The 14273-nt window shown below is 49.1% G+C and overlaps 1 protein-coding gene and 1 pseudogene across 2 annotated transcripts; one reads left to right on the forward strand and one right to left on the reverse strand.

The window, feature by feature from the left end:
• Window positions 1-8715: 8715 nt before the first annotated feature.
• Window positions 8716-9799, forward strand: LOC125535197 (AWPM-19-like family protein). Its single transcript, XM_048698241.2, has 3 exons — window positions 8716-8955; window positions 9076-9341; window positions 9436-9799. The coding sequence occupies exons 1-3, from the start codon at window positions 8829-8831 to the stop codon at window positions 9556-9558; spliced, it is 516 nt and encodes a 171-aa protein (XP_048554198.1). The 5' UTR covers window positions 8716-8828; the 3' UTR covers window positions 9559-9799.
• Window positions 9800-9895: 96 nt separating this feature from the next.
• LOC125535207 (acetylajmalan esterase 2-like) lies at window positions 9896-11689 on the reverse strand (annotated as a pseudogene). The gene is made up of 3 exons (XR_015603591.1): window positions 11282-11689; window positions 10971-11183; window positions 9896-10875 (listed from the first exon to the last, which is right to left on the reverse strand). The product of XR_015603591.1 is annotated as an acetylajmalan esterase 2-like (transcript).
• Between the last annotated feature and the right edge of the window lie 2584 nt (window positions 11690-14273).

The following is a 14273-nucleotide window of genomic DNA, read 5'->3' on the forward strand; positions in this document are numbered from 1 at the left end:
CAAGAACATGATCAATCTCATACATCACATATATCATTCATCATTCATCACAACCTTTGGCCATATCACATCACAAAACACTTGCTGCAAAAACAAGTTAGACGTCCTCTAATTGTTGTTGTAAGTTTTTACGTGGCTGCTATAGGTTTCTAGCAAGAACGTTTCTTACCTATGCCAAAACCACAACGTGAATTGCCAATTTCTATTTACCCTTCATAAGGACCCTGTTCATCGAATCCGATCCGACTAAAGTGGGAGAGACAGACACCCGCCAGCCACCTTATGCAACTAGTGCATGTCAGTCGGTGGAACCGGTCTTACGTAAGCGTACGTGTAAGGTTGGTCCGGGCCGCTTCATCCCACGATGCCGCCGAATCAAGATAAGACTAGTAACGGCAAGCAAATTGACAATATCGACGCCCACAACTACTTTGTGTTCAACTCGTGCATAGTAACTACGCATAGACCTAGCTCATGATGCCACTGTTGGGGAACGTTGCAGAAAACAAAAAAAATTCCTACGTTCACCAAGATCAATCTATGGAGTCAACTAGCAACGAGAAGAGAGTGCATCTACATACCCTTGTAGATCGCGAGCGGAAGCGTTCAAGAGAACGGGGATGATGGAGTCGTACTCGCCGTGATCCAAATCACCGATGACCAAGTGCCGAACGGACGGCACCTCCGCATTCAACACACGTACGGAGCGGATGACGTCTCCTCCTTCTTGATCCAACAAGGGGGAAGGAGAGGTTGATGAAGATCCAGCAGCACGACGACGTGGTGGTGGATGCAGCAGTGATCGCAGCAGGGCTTCGCCGAGCTTCTGCGAGAGGGAGAGGTGTAGCAGGGGAGAGGGAGGCGCCAAGACTTGAGGTGCGGCTGCCCTCCCTCCCCCCTTTATATAGGCCCCCTGGTGGGGCGCCGGCCCTGGAGATGGGATCTCCCAAGGGGGCGGCGGCCAAGGGGGGTGGAGTGCCCCCCAAGGCAAGTGGAGGCGCCCCCACCCTAGGGTTTCCAACCCTAGGCGCAGGGGGTCCAAGGGGGGGCGCACCAGCCCACTATGGGCTGGTTCCCCTCCCCACTTCAGCCCATGGGGCCCTCCGGGATGGGTGGCCCCACCCGGTGGACCCCCGGGACCCATCCGGTGGTCCCGGTACAATACCGGTGACCCCGAATCTTTCCCGATGGCCGAAACTACACTTCCTATATATAATTCTTCACCTCCGGACCATTCCGGAACTCCTCGTGACGTCCAGGATCTCATTCGGGACTCTGAACAACTTTCGGATTACTGCATACTCATATCTCTACAACCCTAGCGTCACCGAACCTTAAGTGTGTAGACCCTACGGGTTCGGGAGACACGTAGACATGACCGAGATGGCTCTCCGGCCAATAACCAATAGCGGGATCTGGATACCCATGTTGGCTCCCACATGCTCCTCGATGATCTCATCGGATGAACCACGATGTCGAGGACTTAATAAATCCCGTATTCAATTCCCTTTGTCAATCGGTACGTTACTTACCCGAGACTCAATCGTCGGTATCCCAATACCTTGTTTAGTCTCATTACCGGCAAGTCACTTTACTCGTACCGTAATGCATGATCTCGTGATCAACCACTTGATCACATTGAGCTCATTATGATGATGCATTACCGAGTGGGCCCAGAGATACCTCTCCGTCATACGGAGTGACAAATCCCAGTCTCGATTCGTGCCAACCCAACAGACACTTTCGGAGACACCTGTGATGTACCTTTATAGTCACCCAATTACATTGTGACGTTTGGCACACCCAGAGCACTCCTACGGTATCCGGGAGTTGCACAATCTCATGGTCTAAGGAAATGATACTTGACATTCAGAAAAGCTACAGCAAACGAACTACACGATCTTTGAGCTAAGCTTAGGATTGGGTCTTGTCCATCACATCATTCTCCTAACGATGTGATCCCGTTATCAATGAAATCCCCATGTCCATAGCCAGGAAACCATGACTATCTGTTGATCAACGAGCTAGTCAACTAGAGGCTCACTAGGGACACATTGTGGTCTATGTATTCACACATGTATTACGATTTCCGGATAATACAATTATAGCATGAATAATAGACAATTATCATGAACAAGGAAATATAATAATCATTTTATTATTGCCTCTAGGGCATATTTCCAACAATATCATGTCATCATGTGCATTGCGTTTGCATACGTGTTCGTCTCATGCATTCCAGCATTTTCCCCGTTGTCCGTTTTGCATTCTGGCGCTCCTATATCCTCCGGTGTCCCTTTCTACCTCTTTTCGTGTGCGGGTGTTAAAAGTTTTCGGATTGGACCGAGACTTGTCATGCGGCCTTGGTTTACTACCGGTAGACCGCCTGTCAAGTTTTGTGTCATTTGGACTTCGTTTGATACTCCAACGGTTAATAGAGGGACCGAAAAGGCCTCGTGTGTGTTGCAGCCCAACACCCCTCCAAATTGGCCCAAAACCCACCTAAACCCCTTCCATCATCTAGAGCGTTCGATCACGATCACGTGGCCGCAAACCACACCTCATTTGGAGCTTCCTAGCTCCCTCTACCCCTATATAAAGATCCCTACATTCCAAATCCGGGCGAAACCCTAAAATTCCGCTTCCCGCGCCGCCGGACACAACTCCGCCGCCGGACAACGTCCGCTTCGTCCCGACGCCGACACGTGGCACGACCTGACTCGTCGCCGCCCGGTGCCCACATCGCCGCCGCGCGGGCCCGCTTGGGCCCGGGGAGAGCCCTCCCGGCCCACGCGCGCGTCGCTGCCCGCGACCCGGCGCCCCTCCGCCGCATCTGCCGCTCCCCCGCCTCACGCCCACGTCGCCAGCGAGCTCCGCCACCCTCCGGCCTAGTGCGCCGCCCTACATCGCCGCTCGCCGCCCCGCCGACTCGGCTTCCGCGCCGCTCCGAGGCGCCGCGCCCTCACCACCCTCGTCGCCGGCCGTGCCCCCGCTGGATCCACCTCCCCCTCGCCCTGATGGTTCGTACTCCGGCCGTCTACAGCTCCGGCGAGCTCGGATCCGCCGCCACCTCGATCCGTGTGCGAACCCTAGATCTGAGAATCGGCTTGACTTTTGCCTCTCTCTCAGTAAATTTTTGCAATCTTTGACATGACATAACTTCCTAATCGTAGATCCGATTCGTGCGTGTAGCATATCAAAATGTCCATCTCGACGAGTACATCATTTTATCTCATTGCATAATTTTCATTTGAGCTCATCTTGATGCCCAAAATGCTGTTGGAAGAGGGCTATGTGATGATAGTTTCAGATCTGTTTCAGCAAATGCACTTTTGTCATTTTTGCCATGATTAATGTGTGCATGCTTTGATCCTGAGCTCTACATGTGTTTTGTTGTATTCCATGCCATCTTTATAGGGGTGTATGCCATGTATTTTTGTGATCCTTGTGGTGACTAGCACAAGCATGCAAAGTAGCTTACTCAATGATGTTGATTTCAGGGACTTAGAATTTCACTAAGTCCTTGCCCTGTCATTATTTTTATGCCATATGTTCATGTTGTTTCCTAGTGATCTGTGCCTATTTTGAGGATGATCAGTAAGGATGTTTTGTAGATAATGTTGTGCTCTTTCCATCCATGTATTTGTTTGCAATTATGGAGCACCCTAGCTTGAGTCAACCGAGCTCTACTTTTGCTATAAAATGTTCTTGGCAGATTGTTAACATGTTTTGCAATTTTGCCAAGCTTGTTGTTGTTGATCCGTGCATGCTATGTTGTTGTTCTTGCCATGTCTAGCTTCTATGCCATGTCTATTTGCTGTGTGTATTCTTAGATTATCATGACATGCCTCGTGGTGCGTGCATCGAGCTCGTGAACATGCCTACTTGTTAACTGTTTTGCCATGCTCCAGTTTTTCACTAAGTCTGAATATGTTTATGTTTTTGCCATGTTCACATGCTTGCAATTGTATTTTCTGATCCCTTTTGGCTTATGGTCACTAAGGGAATTTTGTTATATGCTTAGATTAGCTTCATGCCATGTCTTGCTTTGCCATGATAGATTCCTGTAGCATGTAGTTTTCATGCTCTAAATATTGCTTCCTGATGATAAATTTCCTGACATGCTGTTAATTTCACTAAGTCTGAAACCTGTTATCTTTTGCACTTTTGCCATGCTTGTTTGAACCTGTTAATGAGTGAATTAGCCGTAGCTAAGTGTTCATCTTTTGTCAAGCATCATGAGTGGATCCCTGCCATATTTTTTTTGCTATGTTTGGGTGCAGTATCATGTTGTTCTTGATGCATTTAGATGGTTTCTTGCTGTTTATCGTAGCCCGGTGCCATATTTGTTTTGCTTGCCATTTCCAAACCGTGCATCCGATTCCGGTGATCTTTATATCGATTTCGACCGAAATCACCTCACCTTTCTAGTGCCACTCTTGGTTTTCCAAGTTGAGGCCAGGTTCAATCATTCTTTTCAAATCATGCCTATGCATCACATATCGCATCCCGCATATCATCCCATGTTTTGCATCATGTTGCTTGAGCATTGCACGTGGTTGATTGTGTCCCTTTTGCTTGTTGTTTTTGTTTGGTTAGAGCCGCGAGACGAGTACATGAACAAGGAGCCCGTTGAGTACGCTTACGAGGATCAAGGCAACTCTGAGAACTTTGCAGGCAAGATGACCATACCCTCGAAGTCACTTCTATCTTTGCTTGCTAGATGCTCGCTCTTTTGCTATGCCTATGCTACGATCCCTACCACTTGCTTATCATGCCTCCCGAATTGCCATGTCAAACCTCTAACCCACCTTGTCCTAGCAAACCGTTGTTTGGCTATGTTACCGCTTTGCTCAGCCCCTCTTACAGCGTTGTTAGTTGAAGGTGAAGATTGGAGTTGTTCCTCGTTGGAACATGTTTATTGTTGGGATATCATTACTATAACTTGTCTATTTTAATGCACCTATATACTTGGTAAAGGGTGGAAGGCTCGGCCTTATGCCTGGTGTTTTGTTCCACTCTTGCCGCCCTAGTTTCCGTCATACCGGTGTTATGTTCCTTGATTTTGCGTTCCTTACATGGTTGGGTTATAATGGGAATCCCTTGACAGTTCTCCTTGAATAAAACTCCTCCAGCAATGCCCAACATTGGTTTTATCATTTGCCACCTAGCCTCTTTTTCCCTTGGGTTTCCGGAGCCCAAGGGTCATCTTTATTAAACCCCCGGGCCAGTGCTCCTCTGAGTGTTGGTCCAAAACAGAGCCACTTGCAGCGCCACCTCGGGGAAACTTGAGGGTTGGTTTTAGTTGTACGGATTGCTTATTTGAGTGTGCCCTGAGAACGAGATATGTGCAGCTCCTATCGGCATTTGTCGGCACATTCGAGCGGTGTTACTGGACTTGTTTTACCATTGTCGAGATGTCTTGTAACCGGGATGCCGAGTCTGATCGAATTGTCTTGGGAGAAGGAATATCCTTCGTTGACCGTGAGAGCTTGTGATGGGCTACGTTGGGACTCCCCTACAGGGATTTGATCTTTCGAAAGCTGTGCCCGCGGTTATGGGAAGATGGGAATTTGTTAATGTACGGTTATAGATAACCTGAAACTTAACTTAATTAAAATGCACCAACCGCGTGTGTAACCGTGATGGTCTCTTCTCGGCGAAGTCCGGGAAGTGAACACGGTGTTGGAGTAATGCTTGACGTAGGTTGTTCTAGGATCACTTCTTGATCATAGTTGTTTGACCGTGCTTTTGCCTTCTCTTCTCGCTCTCATTTGCGTATGTTAGCCACCATATATGCTAGTCGCTTGCTGCAGCTCCACATCATACCTTTACCCTACCTATAAGCTTAAATAGTCTTGATCGCGAGGGTGTGAGATTGCTGAGTCCCCGTGACTCACAGATTACTTCCAAAACCAGATGCAGAGACCGATGATGCCGCTCCAGATGATATGACCGAGCTCAAGTGGGAGTTCGATGAAGACTCTCGTCGTTACTACGTATCTTTCCCAGATGATCAGTAGTGGTGCCCAGTTGGGGCGATCGGGGACTTTGTCGCATTTGGGGGTTGATCTTTATTTTGGTTTCGTAGTCGGACCTTGAGTGTATTGGATGAATGTAATGACTTATTTATGTATTTGTGTGACGTGGCGAGTGTAAGCCAACTATGTACTTTTCCCCTCTATTTATGTACATGGGTTGTTGTGAAGATTACCTCACTTGCACATTGTTTTCAATGCAGTTATGCCTCTAAGTCGTGCTTCGACACGTGGGAGATATAGCCGCATCGAGGGCGTTACAAATCTTTCCCTAGATTTTATCTCTACCTTGCTGGAATCTTTTGTGGCTATGTCCATGGTTAGCCACGTACAATCCGAAGAAGAGGCATCATTTTCACATTTCACTTATTTCTGGCTTCTTCATGCAACAATTTTTTTTCACCATAAGTAAGCTTATCATGAAGAGCTGAATTGCTAAGTGACACAACAAGCGTGTTTCAGCTATCAAGCATCGAACTCAGCAACAACAATGCGTGTACCTCATCCTCAAAATTGTCCTTCGTGGCTGAGAGTTGATTTATATGGAATTGGAAGACACATTCAAGTGCTCAATCACATTATTGCCATGTCGGTACTCAAGCTTACAAGTATTTTGATTACCAAGGCATTGTTCATTGATGTCTTCCTTTCATTCATAGACTCTATTTTTTTTACATCTCATATGTATTTACGGCATTTGCAACATGGTGAAATAAAATTGCGGTTTATGTAGAGCATACCTATTGTCTTTCTGTGTAGCACTATTCATTCTTCTTACGTGACACCGTAGAGTACCTTGTCTTTCACAATTGGCTCATACAAATATGTTCAATAAATGTCGTCTTTCACCATGGGCTTCCATAGTGAGTAATTGAAAGAATCAAATTTTATCATGAAGGTTGTCGTAGCACCCTCGTCCATAGCCATTGTGAGCAACATTTCCAACAACAATCAAACAACTAAGATTAGAAAGCTCCTAAGACACAAAAACTTTGATGCCACTCTGTTCGGAATTAGCACACAAATACACTTATGATGGACTAAGAAATGATGTGGAAATAAAGTAATCTCAACACCATTTCATGTATTAATTCAGAGACCGTTACACAACATGGAAGGAAACATATGTAGTAACATATATGGAGGAAATAGCCCTTGCAACACTCCAGACACACCCCAGACAGTGTTGGAGTCAGGAGAAACTCTTTGAATAACAACATAACATCAACACACAGAGACACAAGATATTTTTACTTGGTTTTAACCCCAACCTTGTCCCTATCCAAAGTTCTCCTGACCCCATACATCATTTGAGAGGCGTTTGGGGTGTTGCGAGAGCTATTTGCATCATATATGTTGTTGCATATGTTTCCTTTCGTACTAAGCAACAATCCTTAAATTAGTGCATGAAGTGGTGCTGGGATTAGTTTATTTCTGCTGCACTTTTTCGGTTCACCATAAGTGTGTTTGCATGCTAATTCCCAACAACATGGTAGAGGTTGGGGATGTCCAATCACGTCCTTAGGTTTTTTTTTCTTCACACACCCTTATAGGTTGGCCCTACTTGCAGGATTCAGCGTCAAAACGGGCTAAACATGTAATTGAGCTTGTTATTGGAAACTAGTTGAATACTTGTTGAGCACATGTTTATATCGATGTACTCTGACTCCCATGGGTGAAGCAATGATTGCTTGGTTTGTTTGAAACCGCATGAAAACATTGTGAAGTTGGAAATAACCTTCTTTATACATATTTTCATTAATAGATTGATAAATGCGCTCTAGGAAGTTATCAACAGTGTAACATGTAACGGATCCTAGGAATGGAGACGATCGGTTCTTAGGGTCTTCCTCCATGTTATCAGCAGCGTAGCGGATCCTACTACTCTCAAAGTTGTAGCATGCCGCTATTGCGTTTGATCTTGCACCACTGAACCTTCACATCACATTGGCCTCAAAAAAAGCAACTTGTGATTGACATTGCATTTGACACGGGGGTCGATACTAAGCTAGTGAAGGAAATCAGGGCTATGCCATCTAGTTCCGCGAATTGCAAATTCGTTTTAAGCGTCAAACTCGGAGGCCCATAATCTAGCCAAGTTCTCTCATTCTTCAGATCGTGGAATTCATGTCTGGCTTGCCCAACCCCATGATCATCTTGATATTTCTATCTCGTTAAACCCTGATCAATAAAGCTTGGCTGATTATACTAAAAAAAGCTGAATACTTCTGGTTTTGCGTTAAAGTGGCCAAAAAAGAAAAAAAATTGTGGTCAATCGCTAAGTTGTCATAAAAGTTTTTGTTCCACTTTAATAATCCACTTATTTCCTTTCGAAAAAGATTGTTGGAAGTTCTGCTTTTGACGGGTCCTTTGGAGGCTGGCGTTGCCGAGCAAGAGGGAAAAGAACATATGCAATCCATGCTTGAAACTAAAGCTTTCCGTGTCCACGAGCATATCACCCTATTCACCTGGCGAAGAAAAGAATTCGTGACCCCGTGCAAGGAGAGGAGAGGAGATCCGTCCCTTGCAGACCGCAAAAGCAGCATACTACCTGGCTGGCTTACTCGCAAAGAAACGGCAGAATATCTGTGGCTTCTTCGTGTGCGTCTCTTAGCTGCGCGCCGACCTTTCCACCAAAAGAATGCATTTCCGTGGCGGTTATATATGCCGCCGATCACCACGCCGTAGCAGCACACCACGACCGGAGCGGCATAGCAAAGGGAGCGAGCTGAGCACACGAGCACGCACGGCGCATCGATCTCGTGTTCGGCAGCTCAGCTAGCAGCTAGCATGGCGAGCGGGGGCATCAAGACGATGGCCTCGGGCCTCCTCTTCCTGAACCTCATCATGTACGTCGTCGTCGCCGTCATCGCCGGCTGGGCCGTCAACTACAGCATCGAGGACAGTGCCCACTCACGTAAGCCCATCGTCTGCAACCTCTGATCAGAAGTTCAGAGCCTGAAGAATACTCGTCTGTTTGATCTTGTCCTGGTGTTGATGGATGTGCATGTATGTTCGATTGTTCGTGCTCGTGCAGTGAGGGGCGCGTCGCCGCCGGTGCGGCTGTTCCCGGTCTACTTCCCGATGGGCAACCTGGCGACGGGGTTCTTCGTCATCTTCGCGCTCCTGGCCGGCGCGGTCGGCATCTCCACCTCGCTCACCGGCCTGCGCGACGTCACCGAGGGCTACCCCGCCAGCATGATGTCCGCCGCCGCCTCCGCCCTCGTCACCTGGACCCTCACCCTCCTCGCCATGGGACTCGCGTGCAAGGAGATCAGCATCGGCCTGAGGCCCCCCAGCCTGGTAATTAAGCACCAGTAAATCAATGGAGAATCTGTCGAGCCCATCTCTTGTCCTTGTGGAACCTAATTAACGATGTTCATCTGTGTGTGTGCAGCGCGCGCTGGAGACGTTCACGATCATCCTGGCCGGAACGCAGCTGCTCTGCGTCGGGTCGCTGCACGCCGGGGCGAACGCGGCCATCGTGCAGACGCCCATGGGAGTCAGAGCACGGGTCTGATGATCGGTCGACGCAGGCCGGTCGTCGATGGAGTGTGGTCTATTTGAAGGTGCAGCATCATCTTGGCAAGGATTATTGGTTTGCGTGTGCGTGCGTGTGATGTGAATATGCGGATTATATATGCTACCGTGTCGGGGTTCTCAGGGTGTGCGTGCGCTTGCGGTGAAATTGTGTCCGGCCGGTGGGCGTGACGATCACATAATATGTCGAGTACTAGTATTTATTCTCTAATTTGTGGGACTGTCGCATTCTGCACAAAATCTGGCAAATATATAACGTTGCTCATGCAAAATCTGGCAAATATTACTACTTCCGGGCTCCATTTATACAACAGCGTATTGAACGACTAAACGGTAACGCAGCTGCGTCACTGAATAGAGACAGATGAAGCAGAGCTTTCACAATTTTTTTTTAAACCGGGCATTACCCCTTTCCATTACTTTCACAAAATTAGAAGCAGCTCTGTTTTTTTTTTTTTGAGAAACACAAGCAGTTCTGTTTTTTGTGAGACATCCACGATTTCGCTCGCACAATGTGGTTACACCAGACGGGGGCCCAAACGCCAACAAACGTGACGACCCGCATCAACTCACGGGCAGGCAAGGCTTCTGGCGCGGGAGTTTCACCGCAGCCGGGCACGCGAGCCCTCGGCGATACAGCAGCTCGGTCATGACGCGGTAACCATGCTGCGTGAGGTGGATGCCGTCCCAGCTGGGACGCCTGCTCGGGTCCGCGCACACCGTCGTCCCCGGCGCGCCGCACAGCCTGTTGTGATCAAAGTTATACTCCCCGCCGCCCGCGCCGCAGCACGCCCTACGCAGGGCCGCGCCGCCCTCGAAGCCGAGCCGCGGCGCGTGGCGGAGGATCTCGAGGTAGGCGGCGAAGTAGTCGGCGTAGGCCACCGTCGCGTCCGGGTACGACCGCCGCAGCTCCCGACGGCGCGGCGCAGGCGCTCGTTGTGCGCGCGCGCCAGGACGTTGAAGGAGACGAGGCAGCCGTCGCCGTCGCGCAGCGACGCGGGGCTCGACGCCGTAGCCGCGGTCAGGTAGCTCGGCATGCACCCGATGGGGAAGTTGCCGGGGATGACCATCCTCGTGGCGCCCATGTCCAGCACCTCCTTGGCTGCGTCTGCTACGGATTGCACGACCTCGGGTACGAGTGAGAGGGCGTGCGCCAAGCTCTCCGCGCTGCGGGTAGCATTGCTGATCGGGTCGTGTCTGTCGTTCGTCCGCCGGGGCTGTAGGAAGACGTAGTTGTAGTCGTTGCCGCCGATCTCCCCCAGCATCACCAGTGAACTCGCTAGTTTCTTATCTATCTCTGCGATACAAAGTTAACTTTTTGCATCAGCTTAATTTGTGCTTTGGTGGCAAGTTAATTACAGTAGCTTAATGAGAAGGTGAAGGGCAGTAGACCTCGAGGGGAGTTAGTTGTGGAGCTCATGAACTCTTTGAACCATCTGAGCTGGACTCCAAGGGAGCTGTTGGTGTGGGAGACGGTGAGCCCCCTCTTGGCCAGCGCCGTCGTGCTGAGCGCGGTGGCTCCGGCGACGGCGAAGTTGACGCCGTGCGTGAAATCCGCGCGCCTGTCGAGGTACGGGTTGAGCAGCGGGAGGCCGAGATCTTCAGCTGCACAACCACAGATGCTCGCTCGTTTAAAGACAGTAGAGAGCTAGAGAGCTAGCATGCATTGTACTAGTAGTCGGCAAATGGACATGTGGATGTACCAAGGAAGTCGATCATGAGGAAGCCGTCGGAGCAACGGCCGGTGGGGCGGCCGATGGTGACACCGTAGGGAAGGCCCGTGGTGTAACGCAGCATTCCGGTGTCGCCTTCCCGGAGGAGGTTCCCCGTGTCCGAGATGGAGTCCCCGAAGTTGTAGATGGCCGTAATGCTGTCAACCGTTGCCTCCGAAGGCGAGACCTGCGGCGGCGGCGGCGCTGCGACGCCTGTGCCCGCGAGGAGCAGCACCATGAGTAGGCGACCTGCTAGAGCGAGAGCCATGGATAATTTGCCCTCTTCGTACCCACAGAACTAGCTGAGCCCCCCTACACATATACACGAGTGCGGTATGCAAAGCTAGCGCATGTCCCTCTGTCCTCACAGAAATACACAGATACAGTTGGTAGCTATGAGCATTTGGAACGGCAGCAGCCGGCGCAATAAGGGTCCTACCGGACAGGGTGACATGGCAAAAAAAAGCCAATTACATCCATATACAATTTTGCTTTGCAAAAGGTCCCCTAAAAAAAGCAATCGGGTCCTTACCCTGAAAACAAAAGCAATCGGGGCCTTGCCTCCTACCAATCCGGTGGGATTGCTCCGGGGCGTGGCCGGCGCCGCCGCCGCTCACGCCCGTGCGCTGCCTCTGCCTGCTCGCGGCCGCCTGCGCACACGCGGCGAGCGGCCGGTGGAGGGCAACAGGTGGAGCCGCTTCGAGAAGGACCTGCAGCTCCCCTCCAACTGCAACGTCGACGGCATCCGCGCCAAGTTCGAAAACGAGGAGCTCACCATCACGCTACCTGCTACTTCTTGAGATTGCGTTGGTTTTTTTCTTAAGGAGGAAATGGTGATGCAGCACAATAGAAATAAGTATTTCCCTCGGTTAAGAACCAAGGTATCAATCTAGTTGGAGAAGAACACGCAAATCATCAATACTTGCACAAACAATCAAACACTTGCACCCAACACGATAAAGGGTTGTCAATACCTTCACGGTCACATGCAAATGTGAGATCTAACCGAGATAGACTAATAAAAGATAAAATATTTTTGGGTTTTTTGGTTTATATATCTGAAAATAAAAGAGTGCAAAATAGTAGATCGAAAACTAATATGATGGAAAATAGACCCGGGGGCCATAGCTTTTGTTGGGGAATGCAGTAATTTCAAAAAAAAATTCTACGCACACGCAAGATCATGGTGATGCATAGCAACGAGAGGGGAGAGTGTCGTCCACGTACCGTCGTAGACCGTAAGCGGAAGCGTTATGAGAACGCGGTTGATGTAGTAGTACGTCTTTACGACCCGATTGATCCAAGTACCGAACGTACGGCACCTCCGAGTTCAGCACACGTTCAGCTCGGTGACGTCCCACGAACTCCGATCCAGCAAAGCTTCGATAGTTCCATCTGCACGACGGCGTGATGATGGTGATGATGATACTACCGACGCAGGGGCACCACACACGGCTAAAAGATCAACTGGTCAACTTGTGTCTCTATGGAGTGGAGGGGGGGGGGAGAGGCCGGCCCTCCTAGGTGCGCCCCAAGGAGAGTCCTACTCACACCGGGAGTAGGATCCAACCCTTCCAAGAGTAGGAGTAGGAGAGAGGGAAGGAGGAGAGAGGGGGAAGGAAAGGGGGGCACCGCCCCCCTCCTTGTCCAATTCGGACTAGAGGGAGAGGGGGCGTGTGGCCTGCCCTGGCCGCCCCTCCTCTTCTCCACTAAGGTCCAGTAGGCCCATTACACTCCCCGGGGGGTTCCGGTAACCCCCCGGTACTCCGGTATTTGTCTGAACTTGCCCGGAACCCTTCCGAAGTTCAAACATAGTCATCCAATATATCGATCTTTATGTCTCGACCATTTCGATACTCCTCGTCATGTCCGTGATCACATCCGGGACTCCGAACTACCTTCGGTACATAAAAAACACATAAACTCATAATACCGATCGTCACCGAACGTTAAGCGTGCGGACCCTACGGGTTCGAGAACTATGTAGACATGACCGAGACTCGTCTCCAGTCAATAACCAATAGAGGAACCTGGATGCTCATATTGGCTCCTACATATTCTAGGAAGATCTTTATCGGTCAAACCGCATAACAACATACATTGTTCCCTTTGTCATTGATATGTTACTTGCCCGAGATTCGATCGTTGGTATCCTTATACCTAGTTCAATCTCGTTACCGGCAAGTCTCTTTACTCGTTTCGTAATGCATCATCCCGCAACTAACTCATTAGTCACAATGCTTGCAAGGCTTATAGTGATGTGCATTACCGAGAGGGCCCAGAGATACCTCTCCGACAATCGGAGTGACAAATCCTAATCTCGATCTATGCCAACTCAACAAGCACCATCGGAGACACCTGTAGAGCACCTTTATAATCACCCAGTTACGTTGTGACGTTTGGTAGCACACTAAGTGTTCCTCCGGTACTCGGGAGTTGCATAATCTCATAGTTATAGGAACATGTATAAGTCATGAAGAAAGCAATAGCAACAAACTAAACAATCAACGTGCTAAGCTAACGGATGGGTCAAGTCAATCACATCATTCTCTAATGATGTAATCCCGTTAATCAAATGACAACTCATGTCTATGGTTTAGGAAACACAACCATCATTGATTCAATGAGCTAGTCAAGTAGAGGCAAACTAGTGACACTTTGTTTGTCTATGTATTCACACATGCACTAAGTTTTCGGTTAATACAATTCTAGCATGAATAGTAAACATTTATCATGATATAAGGAAATATAAATAACAAGTTTATTATTGCCTCTAGGGCATATTTCCTTCAGCTTTCACTAGAGGCTTCTCTTTTGAAAGCAAATAATACGGTGGGTGAACAAATTACTGTCGAGCAATTGATAGAAAAGCGCAAAGTAATGACGATATCCAAGACAATGATTATGAAATATAGGCATCATGTCCATGTCAACTAGACCGACTCCTGCCTGCATCTACTACTATCTCCACACATCAATCGCT

The sequence above is a fragment of the Triticum urartu genome, chromosome 1A (assembly GCF_056163025.1).
Source record: "Triticum urartu cultivar PI428250 chromosome 1A, HENAU_Tu73, whole genome shotgun sequence".
In the NCBI taxonomy this organism is placed as follows: Eukaryota; Viridiplantae; Streptophyta; class Magnoliopsida; order Poales; family Poaceae; genus Triticum; species Triticum urartu.